The 19,520-nt window shown below is 36.1% G+C and overlaps 1 protein-coding gene across 11 annotated transcripts in view; it reads left to right on the top strand.

The window, feature by feature from the left end:
* Nucleotides 1-19,520, top strand: part of LOC139773086 (dystrophin, isoforms A/C/F/G/H) — a 470,778-nt gene that overhangs the window by 337,761 nt on the left and 113,497 nt on the right. For 10 of the 11 annotated variants that reach the window (XM_071707318.1, XM_071707327.1, XM_071707317.1 and 7 more), the window contains one exon: nt 12,810-12,982. In XM_071707318.1, the coding sequence (XP_071563419.1) occupies nt 12,810-12,982 (173 nt within the window). The remainder of the gene's footprint in view (nt 1-12,809; nt 12,983-19,520) is intronic. The other variant, XM_071707320.1, reaches the window with a different exon arrangement.

The raw sequence follows: 19,520 nt of genomic DNA, 5'->3' as shown, positions 1-19,520 counted from the left end.
CATCAGTATGAATAATTCGATAATACACGCGCTTAATGTCGGAATAATACGGCGAGTATCGGAAAGCAATCGATCATTCGTCACCGCTACGGTAAATTTTTCAGATATAATCGATACTTCGGGCCGTGGAATATATTTATTTTTTACTTACAGTTTGCCAAGTTATGTCATGCAAATTACGATCGTCTTCATATAGTACGTGTAAGTGTAGATATTTTTCATTCCTGAGATATATGAATTTATATTCTCAAAAGCGTGCTTTATCGAAATATTCAATCGGCTCAATATATCTATGTGGCACGAAAAGGCATTTTTAGCGGAATAACCATTCTAGAAGGTAGTCTTCTTATTAATACAAAATTGTATGAAATTACTATACATTCATAACAGTAGAGAACGCCAATAAATATACCCAACGTAGTAGATACTTCGATTTTCTTTTACGCGATTTCTTCGATTACGATCGGTTTTTCTACCGCGAAATCATAAAACTACATTTACGAGTTTTTTCGACTTTATATGGAAAGCTATATAAAAAATATTCTTTAAGTTAGTGTTTGACGCTCGTAACAAAAGATATTTCTTATCGTTATTTCTTATCCTTTGCACATATAGAAACATTTTTCGTTACTTTACACTCAATAGCTAAATATTGCTTAACTTCTTCTCTGTATTACAAAGCAAAAAAATGTTTTAAAAATGTTTAAACTTGTGTTTTAATTATAATGTAATATTTCGAGTTGCTTTGAAGCACATATTCATTGCTTTAAAAGCAGACCTTAGAAAGCACAGAAAGAAAGCATCTCTACTAAAATGCTATGTTAAGAACCTAAGAAGCTATGTTAAGAAAAATATACATAAAATAGCAGATCTGAAAGACTGGGAGAGTACAAGAGCGAATGAAAAAACAAATTACTGTTACAATTTTTATTTTTTTGCATTCACGGCACATTATGTGACAACATTTATAAATAACACTTTTTTATTTAAATTAATTAATATAATTATTTAATCCTGAGAAACAGATTATCGAATTTCAATTCTCGACTTAGAAAATAGAGATTCTATTACATAAATAATTTGACATAAATTAATTTAAAGCACATAGATTATAAAATTGAAATTAAATTTTTTTAATTAAATGTTTTGTTGAAGAAACATGTTAATATTCATTCGATCATACGCTGCTGAACGATCGACTCATCTTTGTAGTCGTTTTTTTAAGTAGGTAGTCGATAGCAAAGTTCGGAGCGTTCGTCGGCGACGAATATGGTTCCATCATCTCAAAAAGGAAGTTTCATATCCGATGTGGTCATGTTTCGATCCCAACGTGTTTCGCGAGATAGCCTTTGCAAGGATGAAAACTCAATGTTCACAAAGAAGGTCAGCTTGTCGTTCATAGCGTAACTCCGATACAATCGATCGGCCGGCAGACCCGATGATATTTATCTGTAGTTACTGCAAATGGAAGCAGACCTTCGGTAGCCATGCAACATTTTAGAATCGCGATTGCAATTGCAAAATGTAATAGGGTCACGACTGATACTGAGATTACACGAGTCTAGTTTTATCGTGGTTGACAAATAGCGCACGTGTCTTTATAAGTAATTTTCGTTATCGCATTTGCCATTGAATACTCCGTATATACAAATGTATACATTCAATTTACATCGACAGAAACTTTATTCTTTAATTATTTAATTATTTAATTATTTAATATTCGAAAGCAAAAGGATACGATAAGTGCTGGTCTCTCAACGAACGTACGAGAAATAGACGGGCTTTTAAAAAGCGATTAACATTCGAGACTCCCTGCACACTCGCGTCTTCGATAGCACTGCGATCGATAACCACGCTTCTACATTGGCGCGATGTCTCGTCGAAAGCATTTAGAGATATCCCGAAGGACACAAAAAAAAGAGAAGTGTACGGCAGCGAAGAGCCAAGTGAGCGAATAAAGGGAATACTTTGCATTTAACTGTTCCGCGAGGTAGCAGAGTTTTGATCGGCGACGGGGAAGCCAGAGCGTAACGATGGCTGCTGCGGCGCTCTCTAATCGTCCGCAAGCCGCTTAACCCCCTGTTACCCTCGCCTACTCCGTGCAACCCGCTCCGGTTTCGGTACCGACCGCTCGACGGTCCGTACACTCGTTTCTCCATCAGCCTCCAGCAACAGTCAGTAGCTACTACCATTGCCAACGTGTACTACCGCTGCCGGCATTTTCGTCCCTCACCCCCTGACCTGTATCTCCCTCGTGAGCTAACCGTGATTCCCGAGGCCACTCCGTCGATTCGCAATAAGTGAGACTAGGCTACCGCCGATGAGGCTTCCCAAGACACAAATCGCGCTTCTCCTGAATCGATAATTACGTAACCAATGCTATCGACGCGACGGGAAGATAGTTTTCAATCATTATATGATTATAACCGTTACGTAATTTTATCCGTAACGACAAATCAAAAATATTCGCTAGTTTACTCTTTTTAATTAATTAATTTCTCAAGTAGTCTCTCTTTATTCAAGTAGAAAACATTAAATTCTTTCAAAATATTTTAATAAGTATTTATAAAATCTGATACGCTTATTTTAAATACTCCAAAAATTCAATATTGTTTAAATAAATGAGAAATTACTTTAATAATCGAGAGATATACTAATCTCTCGATTTTTCTATCTCTAAGAACTTTTGCTTTAATAAAGAAAAGTTGAAAATTTCTTTTAAATTCATTCCGAAGTTTCACAGTTATTATGGATTTTATTGAGAAAATCGTTATTAATTTGAGATGAAAATTGTACTTTTCTATGACTTGGAAAATTTCTCTAGATTAAAAGACTTGAAAAGACTTGCCGCTTATTTGATGAAGTAGAATTTCTTTTTAATTTAAAAATTTGAAAGAGTATGGGAATGCGGGCTAGACAATGATGTTTCGGAAAAAGTATCTTCGATTATTGCTAACACCTTTCAATATTTTATCTTCTTCTTTAATAGAGATAATACAAGTAGATAATTTTACAATACATTTTTCTTTCTTTTATTCACATTTTTCATCTCTTGCAATTATTGGAACATAATATAAGCATTCTGTACAAATAATATAAATTGACAAACTTTTTGTGCTACGAATTGCACAATTAATTGAAATATTACTTATTTCTTTCTCCGTCACGCTCTTATTGCAACGAGATACCTCGAAATGTATTTTCAAATTTCTTGCATTTATATTCACCTTCATTAATTTACATGAAATCGCGTAGCCATCGGAATTTTCATCGTGACATCGTTATCGCGATATTGCTTGTGCTCGAATCTAAACGCGACAACGGTTGAAGAGTCTTTAAATGGCGCACACTTGAAACGAATCCGCCTTGAGACGGAATAAAACCATAGGGACAATTTTTTCTCGGCGTATAAGAAAACGCGGCGGCCGGGCCGAAAACGTCAATAGAAAAGGGGGCGACTGGTATTCGCTACCGCGAGCGCATGGCATTTATTTTAATTTCACGATCGTAACCCGGATATCAGAAATTCCGTTTTACCGTCGCGATCTAAACGAAGCGAGTAAATTACTCTCGGTTCATCGAGGAAGCGCCAAGGGTTAAGCCGCTGGACGCGGAACTGCTTTACAAATCCGCCTCGTTACTTACCACAAGCCGGTTCGCTCCGCCGTATGCATTATTCATTCCTCGTCTTCTTCTCTCGCGCCGTATATTTTATTTCGATCGAGCCCGATCGCGCTCGATAGCGTGCTTTCTAATCCGATAAAGTGTGCGACACATTTCACCCGCAACTTGTCACCGAGAACCGGACACGCTTCGTTGATTCGGTAACGAGATGGAAGTTGTACTACTTCCAGCTATCACACATATCTACGATCGCGAGTAGGTACTTGGAATGATTTTTTTTTCTACAAAGAAATTGATATTTTCTTATGAATTTGTCTTTAAATCAGTCAAAGTTTATTAATGCATTGTACATACACTATCGAATATTTTGAGGGCATCAAATTGATATATTTTTTATGATTGTAACGGAATTGTGTATTTCTCATGAAAATTATACCTATACTTTAAAAAAAGAATTTTAGCAACAAAATTTGTCATTAAAATTCAATTTGTGAAGTTCTTATCTATTTTAAATAGTTATGGGTTACGTAATAAATACCTACTTTATTAGATATATATATATGTATATATAACGATACTAATTTAAGATTATTGAATTTATTGAGAGCTATTGTTATTAACAATAATCTCTGGACTTACTTGCACATGCTTTTATACTAATTGTAAGATGTGTCGAAAATAGACTTCGCAAATTACTAATGTTCAATAACGATATAAGAAAATTAATGCACAAAAAATACAGTTTTCTGATGTATTTAAAACATGGATATGCGTATACTACCGCTCACATTTCTGGGATTCTTTTTAGAGAACGAAATGATTTTCTTTCGAGAAAACTCGTATAACAGTGTGTATAAATTATTCCGCCTCGTACATATCGCATGCGAGGAACCGGAGATTTTCTATTTCCTCATGTATTTGCTCTACTTCTGTCTAAGAGTACAATCTCATGATTTTGTCTGGAAGTGCCTCATATCCGGAGTAAATACCAGTCATTTCCACTTTCCTTCAGAAAACGAGCATCTTATTTATATTTCATTCATTGTTTGCTCCGCAAAAATGCGTGAGCTACTGTATTTACCGCCGTGCACTATATATTGCGAACACGTAACAGATTATGCTTCAACTTCGTTTTTCCTAAATTGAAGGTTTCTATGCGATTGCATTTATCTTGAAGTTCAACGCTGGAAATCTGTCAGCCCTTTTTTATCGGACAATAGAATAGAAATTTAGCTAAAGCTGTCAGCGCAGTTTCTAAAGACTTTCGAGCAAGCCGCTCGAAGCTGTGTTCTCTTAAAATTCATTGAAGCTTCGCGAAACTTTTCCAAAAGTTTCCGCCTAGGCGGTTCTGTAGCGTGTATCAGCTATAGGAGAAAACAGAATACGTAACATTTATGTAAATGCCAGGCCGCGCTTGTTTCTGTACACATTCCTTTTACAGCGAAGAAGTTTCCTTTAATTGTAGACACCATGTAAATTTACAGTGCATACGTACAACGCTGATGTATTGCAGAATGAAAATAAAATTTTAATTAAATTAAACCACTTACAATATTATATTGTTGACAAACAAGTTAAGAACATAAATTCGAGAAATTTATTTTAAATGTATTAAGACCTTTTCTTTACTTCAAACGTCGCGATATCTGCAAATTCACAATTTTCTAGTCACTATATATATGCACGTACGAGCGTATCGTGTTTTTGGCAAAATATAGCGTATCCCGCTTTCTGTGGATGGTAATAAATTAATAGTAGAGTTATTAAGTTATGAATTAGCTCGAACTGCATAGAGCTTCTAATGCGATTCTGACCATGAATTATATAGAATTGTATTAGCCGGATATTTAAACTGCTTTGCATAAATTCATTACCCCACGTAACCGCGTTGGATTCAATTTACGCCCACGCTGCAACACAAAGGAAATGTCTCGCAGCGATGTCAAAGTTTACCCGATTCGAAACTAGCGTTGTATAGGTATATATAGCGTATATATAATATAGATAGATAGATAGATAGAGAGGGAGAGAGAGAGAGAGAGAGAGAGAGATTGACCACGATTACGATTGTACGAAATGCTCGAGTTCCGCTACAGCAATAAAATTCCAATTATTTAAATGGCGATTTTAAAACATTGGCATTTAATTAATTAAAACACTATGTGGATTTATTATTTGTTCTATAATCTTCAGAAATATTGGAGACTTTATTATTTTACAACTATCACAGTTGAATATGTAAAATGATGATAATTTTAGATTAATTCATAAAATTATCATCTTTTCCGATTTTAACAATATAATCTTTTTAGAATCATTTATTCTGGTGTCTGGTACGCTTTCGCGCTACCATAAATAAATCTTGAAAAGGAACTATTTTGTAACAAAAACACAAATTGTTAGCGCGATGTTACGGAAAATGAAGAAGAGGATAAATTACCTCGCAAAAATTCTGGCTATTTATCGTGATATCATGAGTGAAATTAACTAAGGCTGCGCATTGTGAAAAGGATTTTAGTGAAACTTTTCAAGTAGCTCGATAATACTGCCGGGAGCAAAAATATGTTCTCGCAAACTATGCGAATCGACATGAGCGAAGATAGTGGTGGATTGACACGAAGTGCATCGAAGTGTTCGTTGCTCGGGGCATCGAAAGTGAATAGGTAGATGAGAATTGTCGAAGGTTCTCCAGAGGGACGAATTATCCGAGAGTGACGGGTGGGGTGATGAGGAGACTTTGGGGTACGTAATTACGGTGGATTACCGTGGGTGTGCGTTCAGGGGGGGCACCTGGCCCGGGGGGCGTGCCACCCTACAGGGTTATCACCCTCGGGGGGTACGTGCCCGAAAAACGTTCCACGACGACGCACGATATATCTACATATCCTACACTCTACTGGCGGAACTGCATCTCTTCGAACAGGTAAAGATTTGTACAGTAGTCGGAGATGTTATTCGGCGAATCAATATTATGCGGTATAAGATATCAAGATAAAAATATTCAGATACCGATGTAGCACTCGGAATATAGACGTAGAAATATAACGGGTCAGAAAAGAGTATTTTCGTTTACACACCGCATTTAGTTTGAAGTAATTTTACACGAGACAGAAAAATATCACTGTAAAATACATCGGCATACATTGTTTTTCTCTATACATCTTTGTATTGCACATTAAATAAGGCAGTTTGTATCAATATACTTTTTTGCGTAATAAATTGTCTCAAAAGAGATGGGATGTGCAGGTAAATATCCTTTTTACCCGTTATAGATGTAGAGCTTTTATTAATGATGCTAGAACAGTTGCAGTCAATCATACGGAGCTTTTCTTTCTACACAGAGACAATGGATATAGAAAATTGCTTTAGATTAATAGCACAATAATTACGTAACAAAAAGAGAGAAATTACGAGTTTAAACCTGTAATACTAGGTGCAGGAAAACATGTAAAGTATGCTTTATAATTGATCGTCAAACCGATCATAATTCAAATTTTAATTTAACATTAAATTTACTGTCTCTTTTCAGTTTTTACAGTTAATGTAACGTGCGATTTCAATTAACTCGTTGAGATCCGAAACCAGTCATTACAGAGATAAATACCAGGGAGCAAATAGAAGATTCTATACGATTCTCTTTTACCTTCTCCATTCTACGGAAAGGATAAAAGACCGGGCCTCATTACCGGACTTTTGTACGCTTAATACGAATAAATCGTCGCTCTTTTCTCCGCTAAACGAACGACACGGCCATTCGTAAAGCGCCGCTCGAAATCTCAGCGTTTTGAGACTAATTGGCAATTCCTCATTAGAAGTCCCCGTTGGCGGTGCGCACGCGTCACCGGCACCTTCTGCATAAGTACGCAGACATTGATTAAGGCCCCCGCCGCCGCCGTCGGCGATTTCCCATTAAATACGTCACACGGAATTCTGAGCAGTGCGGCAGCCGAAACCTCTTGAATTATGCTCGTCCTGCCGATTCCTGGGCGGTATGTATGTACCCTTCGCCCAGGATGTCCCTCGCACTCCCACTCGTGACCGGGAGCTTTCCCTATTCACGGTCGATACGATCCGATAACTGCTCGAGCAGATAAGAATCGCGAGTTAGTTCGGAGTTCGCTGACGAATTCTCAGACTCAGTCACTACCCAATCGTTCGATCAATGAGACGTCAGGGAGATTTAGATCGTTAATTAAATATTTTAATCAAAAATCTAAATCTATTCCTGGAAATGTGTTTTCGACGACAGTCGATCAATACTAATTCACCGTCCATTGATGAAGGGAAAGGATCTTCTACATATCTTACGGGTCTGTTATATCAAGCGTGAACAGCGGGGATTTTTACGCCAAAAAATCTCGTTTGTTTTTGCTTCAAGAGAAAAATTATATAATGTTATAATTCGATATAACTACATTAAAACAGATCAGACGTTTCAAAGCAATATTATTCTCGGGATCGTCCGTGCTCTTAATCTGCGTTCTGTTGATTTTTCCAGTAGAAAAAGAAACTGAGGAATCTATCTCGCCTCTCTCGCAATCGATATCCCGCGCTCAAACGCGAGTTCGAATTGGTCATTTTCCGCTAATTACGGAGACGGGCAATTCCATCAACGTGACAACAGAAAAACTGCATTGTGTTTTACAAATTGATTTTGCCCGCATTATAGTATCACAGTGTAATTCCCGCTTATAAGAGCGTATAAAGCTATTGGGAACGGATATTACATATAAGAATCACTTGTAAATGTTGCATTCAAGTCACGGTTTTATCGCGGAACGTTGGAATAATTACAAATTAGTATTAATATCATTTTATGCGATACCAGTTATATGTATCGGATGTTACGTATAACATAATACACCAATGGCCGAACGCAATACATTAATTGCAATATGTTAATCAGTGGGTAATATCTCAGTTTGGTGTAATAGGTTGATGAATATAATATCGGACACTCGCGTGGAAACAATAATGTGACTTTTCATGAATTGTTTGCGGGTTTCCATTTGAATTTTACCTTTTTACGTGTAAAGCTGGAGATTATAATTTCGCAACGTTCTGATACGTAAACGGAATTAATAATAAAATTTCATACCATTGAAAATGATAAGGGCTTATTTCCCTGTTTTGATGTGGAGATATTTAATCACGGATATTGAATTATTGAAAGTTTGTTATTATTTTCACGACCTTCCTCAATTCGTATCAATTCTAACGATAAATCGCTGTTTCGTCTTTAATAGAACATAGTGCCATATTACATCCAACCTCGTGGAGAATTGGATTAAGATTAACGGTTTAGTTTCGCGGTTCCAATTAAATTCAGATATTCCACGACAGCTCCTGGAATTGATTTAATCGCCGCATTTACGTGGGTAGGAATATTAAGCATAAATTTAGGCACTTATTAGATTCGAGTTAGACACTCGCGAATGGAAATTCAACGGGAAAATAACGGTAGTGAGTTTTCGTAACTTCCATTTAATTGAAATAGTGACATCTCGAGAAATGTTATGTTAAATAAAATATATTAAATAAAACTTTGTTAAATTTTACTTAGCGCATAACTGAGTTAATAACAGGAATATTTCATTTGCTAATTAAAAGATAAGCCATGTATTATGCCGCTCATTAGAAAGATTATGCTATCGCGGTGTAATTAGCATTCCTCGTATTACTTCGTCGAAAAGCGGATGTCACGTCCGTTGTTCTTTTTTTTTTTAACTGAATATCAATCTATCGTGAAATTAAAATAATTGCCGATCGACATTAAATGAATGACGTGTAAAGGTCGAGCGAGGACGAGCGAATTAATTAAATTGTCGATAAAGCGAAAAGCGAAATCGTGCTATCGTCACGTCGGTTGCGTGTCATTAGTGACGTCCCTGGTTGATTTCATTATCGGACGTATATATCGCATTGTAAATCGCGAAGTGACAAAATGCGCGACGCGTGAGCGAATCGGTGCTAGAATTGCTCGTGGAAATCAGTTCAACGGAAGTGACGTTGTCTTTTTGTCTCGATAATGCAGTTGTACAAACCATTTCACGATTATAATTTTAATTGTTTTTTTAAATTGTTCAGTATCTGAATTAAAAAGAGACTTTTTTTCTTTAAATAGAACTACAATTTTATCTAATATTTAAATATGCACGAATAAATAATTCTTGTTGTATCTCACGTAAGCTTTATGTATTCGCATTTTAAGAAAACTGATTATTTCTTATTAATTTTATACTCGCATATCTTATATTTATTGTTTATTTTAATTATCTTAACGCATTCTTAAAAGTTGAAAAAGACTGATGATGGTTCTCATTCATTTTGTACATAACAGAGACATTTCTTTTTCAATCAGATTCTCCAATAAATTTAAAAGAAACTGATTGCTTTGTTAAATTTTTATGAAATTCTCCCGTTTTTTATTTAACGATGCAAATTCGAGAAATTCTGCGACCGAATTTTGAATAAGACAAAAAATTCAACAGTAAGTTTGTCAGGAAACTTTTAAAAATCCAAGCCTTTTAGCACACCTTGTATATGCTGTGTGTTCCGGCTACCATGCACATCGACGTCGCCGGTAAGGCGCATTTGCGTAATTGCACAGTGAACCGCGATAAGAACTTCGGAGCAGCGTCGGATAATGCAAAAACGTTTTGTACTTTGCACTTTTTTCCGAGCCATCTCCCTGGTGCATCCCTGAACATTTTAATACTTAGCCCGCCACGATGGCGTCCCTACGAGAGCTCCATTAGCGGGAAAAATCTAATCGACATCGGGGATACATTCTTGAGAGATCGCAATGACATTGATACAACTTTGCGATATTGTTGGCTGTCAAGTGCGGTAAAACGAGTCTTATCAGCCCGTAAGAAGGTACTCGTTATTTGAGTGAATTTTTCCCTTAATAAAATTATACTCATCGCAAAAGTTTATGAAGTTTATCAATTATTTTATTTTTGATTTTTGTTTCGCCCCTGCTAACATGATAAACTCCGAATTGAATGAATATTAAAGTAGAAATATTTATAGTAGTAATTGTAACGAAAGAAATATGTGTTATAAACTTTAATTAGCATTACGATCTTTCTTTTTTATGATCAACATGTAGAAATAAAATTAATTATTATCGTAATAAATAATTTTAGACATACTATATGCTACATGCAAATATTGAGACTAATGTGGGTTAGCTAATTTATATTTTCTATATATCTATATACCTTTTGTACGTCTTCATTTTTTCCACGTTGTTGAATAACATGACTACGCTGTAGGCTGTAGTGAACAATACGACTGGGATACGTGAAAAATATTATTCAGCATCGTAATATTTATTGCCGTCACTGTTTACCAAGCCCGACGCGTAGCAATTCATAATCTGTGGATTTCGAGGATCGAAATGCAGGGCAACTCCACGCGTCCCCATCGAGCTTTAAACGAAATTAGCTTCCGCGCAAGCTGCCACCAAGAGCGCCAATTAAACGTTACCAATTCGAACGCGCTCGACGGACGTACGGTCCGTCTGTCGCTGGGTAAGAGCCAGTTTGATCGATGTGCCCAATTTTCCGGAGCGCGTTCTCCGGCGCAAACGGTATACTCGTCGATATATTTACTCCTTTTTTTTCCGAGAGAAAAGCGAGCGCCACGTTCTCCCCTCCTTCTTTTTTTCTTTCATTACGCGTGTCTCCGCGATGCACACCGGGTGTCACCGGCGTCAATTCGCGCGGAAACTGCAGCTGAAAAATATCTCGCTCTGACTCGTCGATCATCGACCCAGATGGGAATCGAATCCTGGGCCAGAATCGTTCTCGAGATTGCAGCCTTCAATTCGGGCGTGTCAAAAATTGAAGAGGGTTAGGAAGGGGCTGGAGGATTTGAAAAGGGAGTGCGACCGTCGTTGACAGGCAGACGGTTTCAGATTAAGACAACGCCGCGGCAAACGGAAACGAGAGATATTTCACGGACTTTGTAGTGTCGTTGCTATTGCATGTTATTTCTCTAGAGAACGTTCTGCTTTCGTATTTTTCTTTATTTTCAAATATTTTCTGACACCTGGATTAAACGAGCGACAGTGACACGTACTTTTGATAATATTTTTATTTCTATTTTTATAATCTCTGTGACAAAGTTGAAAACCTCTTTGTTCGTAAATTATTGCTTTCCTTCATGTTATCCATATCAAAATATAAAATACATCTGTAATAGAGAGTAATACTATTTGTACGAATCTGAATGGAATGATATCCATATATGCAATATTAAAACAAACTATTAACATCATCAATTAAACATTAATTACATAATCATTTTATAATAATAACAACTTTATTATTAATACAAATTGATTGGCTTTCAATTAGTGATTAATTGTGCTAGTTTAAATTGCTTGTAGAAATTACAAATTACGAATTACAAAAATTTGTTATTTCCAATTCTGCAATTTTAGATTAATTGACATTTTATAGATATCATTTTTAACATTCGGAAGAGAATTCTGGGATTTTTCTAAAATTTGCTTAATGAAACTTTTTGTCTAATTTTATATTGATAAGGAATGTGGAATAAAGTAAGGCCAGATTTGCACGTAACTGCAAACCGTGCATACCTGCTTTAAAGGGAACAAAACAAATCCTATTGTTCTTGTCGTGACGCCAGCGAATATTTCTTAATTCACTCGCATCGGCGCCGATTTATTTTCATTGGCGCATGCATTGCATGTCGGCGCCGACGTACTCGTATACCACCGTTGTACATGGAAACTCGTATATAAATCATTTCTATCCACGCGCAGACTGCAATTCACGTCATCGCGATGACGAAACACCACGAATTCTCTCTTTCTCTCTCTGCCGCGCAAATGCTTCCCATTTCCATAAAAAGAGTCCCTAAAATCGAAGTTTTATATCCTTTTTTTTTTAATTTACATTTCTCCAGAAATATGTGCAATTACTAAATAACCATATTTTAATTGGAGAAATTGTAATGAGAAAAATTACGTGCTCAAATTCTTGATTATATATTTAAGCGTATTAATTTGTATTGATAAAGTTGTTACTTTGAGTCATTCTTGTCACAGATTGAAAATATATACACCTTTTCCAAATAACTGGCACCTTTCCCGTGACGTCCTTTAACCTCGTTCTTAAGGATCTAAGGAGGCATCCTCCTGCTTGTTGCAGGATCTTCAGTCGGAAATAGAAACGCACCGAGACGTTTACGCATCTTTGAACGGTACCGGACGAAAATTATTGAGTTCCCTGGCGAGTCAAGATGACGCTGTTATGCTGCAACGTCGATTGGATGAAATGAACCAGAGATGGCATCATCTGAAAGCAAAGAGCATGGCAATCAGGTAAGAGCATTTTCAATCATTAACATCATTATTGCCAATTGTGCTTTCTGAAATTCATGAAAATAAGGACCATTATAAACTTCTCATGATGATAGATATGTGCGATATATGATTATTATAAATTATTATTATATGTAATATTCATTTTGTCTGATATTTTTGGAAGGAAAAAATAATGAACTGCATAAAACAAGCTGTGCTAAAATACCTTTAATTTCACAGCTATATCAAACATTTTATAACCTAATAAGAGACAGGATATCTTCTTATTTTACGATATAACAATGAAAACTTTATTTAGATATTCATAAAGGATTCCTATACTGACCTTTCATTCTTTCTTCATTACTTAAAAATCGAAAAAATAAGTGAAAATTGTTATACATAGTATCTTTCAAGAAAACAATATTGTCTATAATTTAACTTTAATAAAATAGAATTTACTTACTCTGGAAATAATAATTATTTTAAACATAATTATATATATCATGTGTGTATATCATTATAATGCAATCATTGTAGCTTCTTACTTGCGTGTAATAATAATAACTTTTAAACAAAAGATACTTACTTTATGCGTTTATCATCAAATATATGCATTTTTATGCGATTTTTTTCTTCCAAAAATGATCAATATAAAATTGAAAATTGCACAGAAGAAGTATTGTGAAACTGATTTTCATAACAGAGATATTTTTCTTTATACTATCGCAAAAGGCAGTTTTCGCGTGTGAAATGGCGTCGTAAATCAACACGTTGGCCGAAAAGGCCAACCAGCTTGGCCTTTTCGGCGAAAGAATAACTTCGAAACGCACAACGTATTCAGTGTAAAAGCGCAAAAATTCATAATATGCCGCGCCTGCGATCTTTTGCACCTCTATAATTCTTTTAAAAAAAAGAGATAGAAAAATTTATGTTTACACGCATTGCATAAATTCACGGAACAGCGAACCGTGCCGGCTATAACACTACAAAGTTTCGGCTTTTGACATGCAAACAATTTCGGACATTCTTCTGCAGGGGGGGGGAGAGGGTTAGTGAGAGGTATAGGATGAATAGTGGATTAACTATGAGCTTCCGCATTCTCAGCGCACCATTCTGCTTTGACGGCGCTGCAGTTATGCATCATAATAATGTCTACTATGTGCAGCGGGTAAAAATAATCGCGCGTAAAAAGAAATCTGCAGCGGAGGTGAGAATTTCGTTATATATGGCAACAAATTAACTTGTTCGCTCGATTAAAGTAATTGTACATTGGAAAGAATTAATATATATAAAAGTAATATATATTTTATTAAGTATAGTGGACCACACTTGCGTGCTGTCAAAAATATGATAATTTATACCAGAAGACAAAATGCGTAAAATGCGCACAACTTCAGAGCTATTTTCATGTTTCAAAATAGCAAAACATCACGAATGGAATGAAATCGTAAATAATCAATTACAGTAAGTACAAATATTATAAAAGCTTAATGTATCGTCAGATATGTTACTTTTAATATTTCCTTTTTTTTTTTTTAATATCTTTATAGTGATTTAAAAAAAGGATGCTTATTAGCTATCAAAGGTTACATCGATTGAGAAAGATAAAAAACCATGAAACGTCGTGACAATTATAATTAATAAAGATAACCAGTTTATAAGTCGAATAAAAAATCTTTATTGTTGATTATTTACTGGCGAAGTAAAAGTTTCTAATTTCCTTTTTGAAAGACTTGATTTTTTAATAATTAAAAAGCATAGTACAGAATCTAAACCCCGTTTTTGTTCGCAAGTTTGCTCAGTTTGCACTGTCGGTTCATAGGAAATCCTCACAGGATTTTCCGGTGGAAACTTCGAGAATTCGTGATCCAATTTAGCCTCAAACGTAGCGTAAACTTCTCTTCGACTGTTCGACTATGCAACCGTGGACTGTTAGGAAGCGCATCGAACTTCCGCGGTAACCATATCCCAGCGCATTGATCTGATAGCAAAGCTGTATATAGCTTAACATAATGTTATTTTTACTTATTTTATATTGCTCGTCCGAACGGGACATTGTCGAGGACTAAAAGAGGAAAAATGTCAATAAAATATTACTTTGTCGATCTCGATGCAGCGCTATCTGTATAGAGACATTACAATCCATGAAAAATCTTCTTTCCCTCGAAAAGAAGGAAAAATGTTCGCAAGAACGCATTTATATCTACATGGATTTGAGACTTTGAAGCATATCGATAGGTCCGTCTGACAGACAAATCCTGCATAGATATGCTCTGATAAAATTACGATCTAACATAAAGAAGAATTGGTGAAACGCGCTCTCTATAAAATACTATATGAAATTCATACTTGAAAAACTTGGCTTATTTTTACGCAGAGCTACGAGATATATTTATGTCTAATTTAACAGATGTTTATATTATTTATGGAAAAATGTGTTTGTACTACATACGCTAAACATTTAAATATTTTAATATTCAACGCATTTAATTCATTTAATTTGAATCTGAAATATGTCGCTTTCAACGTAGATTTTCATTTTCGTTATTCAGTTAATTACATATATATAGTTAATCAAATATTTTGAATATGTCCAATACATCGCATGCCACTCTTATCGGTCACTGTTATTAGGCCGTATTATTCGTAATATCCAAACGAACGAATATACCACACGGAGAGAATTTTCTCTTAAAATGTATACCCTGAAATCATGGTAGTTGTGGGACAACATGTACCACCAAGAATTTTATGCGAGCTATTCTGATTAGTATCTACCATAATAAAAAATATTAATATCTATTACATTAAAATATAAAATATGTTTGATTAATTTTACCTAAATATATCTAGGAAATTTCAATAATTTTTCAAAATTTACCAATCTGCTTGGTAATTTTTATCACGTTGTTTGTAAAATGTCTTTTGTATATTTTAAAAATTCCTTGGTTGCCAAGTTGTCCCAAGTTTGTAGTGAATTTAAGGGTAAAATATAACAAAAAATTCTCTCCGTGCATATACATACTACACATTTATGCAAAATTGTTCGGTTATTAATAATGATCGCGTCACTGATTGGTTAGTTTGGTCCTCATTCCGGAAGGCGTAAATGGGTCAGCCCGCAAAAACCCCGGCATCATTGACCGTGCGACCAATCGATCGATTAACGTTTTTGGGAACTTTCACGGCAAATCCATTTGCGGGGACTTTACCGTAGTCGGCCGTAATCGGATTCCCTGCGGAAACTTTATAGCGGTGCGCGGTGTGTTAATTCTGGGCCCGAACATCGACTCCGAGATCCGCCGTAAACTTTGTACGGACAACTATGCAACTGCACGTTGTTGAAGGGTATCTGGATATTTCCGAAGAGAAAGTCGGTGGTTTGATGATGTACGCCGGTAGGAGGAAAGTTCTATCGATTTGTCAGTAGAGCGCTGCGCAACTCGCGAACAATTTCGGCCATTTACGCGGAATTTAGCCTAACTGATTTGATTTCTTCATCACAAGCTCGTTATTAAACTCTGTATTGCCATTAGAATATCTGATTAAGATGTACTAACGTCGAAGTATATATCTTATGACGCTTTCAACTGACGACAATAGCCAACGATAATAATATTAGCTACATCTAATCTTCAGCTTCAATACGATTTTAATCAAATCACTGCATTTTTTTCCTACGTTGAAAAAGAAAAGTATTAAAGAAATATAAAAGTCACAATTATAGAAACTTATTTTATTTTTAAAGAGATGTCTCTCGTAAAATATCTTTTTCGAGAGAAGAATTCGTTCACTTTTGTAGAATAGACTGCGTGAAAGAAAATATCGCGATTCCAACATGGGTCCCATAAAATTGTAGTAACGAAAAATTGTAGATAGAAGAACTTGTATTTTTTATGTTAGATATCTTGCAGCTCTTCCATTTTATTTCGTGAGATAAACATAGGAACAGATACGTATATCGGAAATAGATACCGATAAAGGCGAAATTTTTTTTTTAAAGCAGATATCTTTATTTTGTTTAATCTTAACACGAGATCTGACCTAGATCGAAATTAGTATAGCCCGTAGATTAAATCGCTGCAGCTTCATTTAGTTTTACACGTTGCTCTAAGCTAAGCATTTACCTGATGAAAGAAGTATTAATATAAATTCCGTTTTAAGCTGTTAATTTTTTTGTATATGTTTAAAAATCAAGATATTAATTTTTTTCTTAGATATCTTGATCAGAAAAATTAGCGTAAATGTCAGCAAAATAGATATTCACAAAATAATTATCGCTGATTTCTAACGATCCCAGTAAATAAAAGGTGTTCTTTCATATAAACGATCATCATAAGGGAGCATTCTTGCAAAAATTTATTTTAATCTAATCAACGCAAAGCATCCGTTGAAGAGAAAAATAAGTCTTACGACAGTATGAAGTCAGCATAAAGGTCTCGATAAAAGACCGTGCAATCAGTCTCCATTAATTAGTCCGAATTGCGGCCAGGAGCTTGATTACCGAAGAGATATTCGTGCAGGATGCGAACTACGAGGGCGTCACGTATAGAAGGATAGAAGTTCACGCTCGCCGACCATATTTATCGGTACCTACCGACTCTCTCTCTATCAGCCTTCGTTCTCCATCCGTCAATCTGTATCTACCGACCTTTCTCATTTCCGCATGCTCTTTCCCCCTTCCTCTGCCCCTCCTTTCCTCTCTCTCACTCTCTCTTCCAAATCGTCCGCAGCAGCACTTTAGAGGTAACTCCGCAATCAAGCCACAAATGCCAAAGCCGATAATTTGGCGGACGATCGTTTTTGGCACTGGGCTCAACGAAATCATCGGCGAATACCGCCAATGTTATTTGTGGGAAAATTTTTCAGATTAACTCAACTCCGCGCGGCAAGTGGTGCGTTGCAATTGCAATAGTTTCCTTTTATTACAAACTGAAGATCGATCGCAGAGAAATTATCGCCGTAAATGATAATTCGCTCAAACATACCTGGTCCTTTGCATATGGAACACACCATAGTTGTAATTCTTTTTGTCACAAGTTTCTGAATGAATTTACGTTTTGCATCTCGATGAAATATATACATTATATTAATATTAATATTAATTTTTATATTATGCTATAACATTAATTTCTTAGTTATAGCATTAGCTACAGCTGGAAAAATTGAACAGATTTTGTGAATTAATTGTAAGCGTGGATATATGGAGGGGTAAAAACATACAGTGGTGTAAGTCAAATATTTTTAAAAATTTGACTTACACCACTGTGGTTTTTACCCCTCCATATAATGAAATTTAAACATTTAGTCAATTTCAAGTGAATCATGCGTAAATCTCAGATTAGAGTTTTAATAACATGTCTTAACATCTAACAATAAGATACATTTTAACATTTTATCAAACGATTTGAAAAATACGAGTCAGTGTGATATCATTACGGTCTTCATTAACAAAATCTTCGTTAATTCTCTACATCGAATTCGTTAAATTTATGGCTTTACAGAGATGCTCTACGCGCAACAGGAATATGCTCTTTGCGAAAGAGCGTCCTGCCAGAAATAAACATCGCAATGACTTATCAAAATGCACGTTAAGTGGACTTCGTGATCGATGCAGCCGTCTCGCCACGCCCGACGTAGATTAACGAGGATAAAAAGCCGTCCGGCCGGCTCTCTTTTCGCCGTCGTTACATTCGCGCGGATTATATTTTTTTGTTTTTCCCGCAAGATACCGGAACCCGGCTGTAAAATCAATACGAAGGGGGGCAATTAGTTACCTCGGCACGCACGCCGCCAGCAACGGCGACAGCATCCGGCGGTCGGATACGCGGACTTTTCGGACTTGCCCAACATCCGGCGGTGCTTCCCCGGCGCACACCAGCATCCGGACGACAAATAAAGGTTTACGAACTGCGCGAATGTTTGCAGGCGATGCACCACTGCCGGTCGCACGTCGCCGCAGTTCGAGTCGCGTAAACTTGTGTAACAATTGCTAGCGCGGTTCATTCCGAATGACCTATTGTTCGCGGCTAGCAAAAAAAAAGAAGAAAAAAAGAGCAAACGCGCGTTACTGCGAAAGTTTGCACAGATATGAATTTTGCGTGCAGCCGAAACTACAGCGCGTGAAATTATACGGACAATCGGCGGTACTGTGAACCGATAAATCTTCATTGATATAGTTATGCTCGGAGGAACCTATTTCATCTTCTATTTAAGCAAATTTCTATGCCGCATGAATTTTGTTATCTAAATTTGGATATGCGCATGCGATATGTGCCGGACACGTATGCAAGTGTCAAAATTGAATTACGCACACACTCGGCTTATTTATAGCTGCGGTGATAAATGGTTACCTGCCAATTAATTTTTTTTCCCCCCTTGCGTTTTTCAACGGTAGCAGCGGAATTGCGAATTTATTTACTGACCAGCTGACGCGGGATTCAACAGTTCAATGAAAAACACGGGGGGCAAAATGAAAAAGAATTCGAGTGGCTGCGAGGCATAAACGTGTCGTCCGCGCTCGATCGGAACGAATTAATATTCCATCGCGCTT

Source organism: Temnothorax nylanderi, unplaced genomic scaffold (genome assembly GCF_030848795.1).
Source record: "Temnothorax nylanderi isolate EJ_2023f unplaced genomic scaffold, tnyl_v1.0 TNYL_tig0057_pilon, whole genome shotgun sequence".
In the NCBI taxonomy this organism is placed as follows: domain Eukaryota; kingdom Metazoa; phylum Arthropoda; class Insecta; order Hymenoptera; family Formicidae; genus Temnothorax; species Temnothorax nylanderi.
This window is presented reverse-complemented; position numbering and strand designations above follow the sequence as displayed.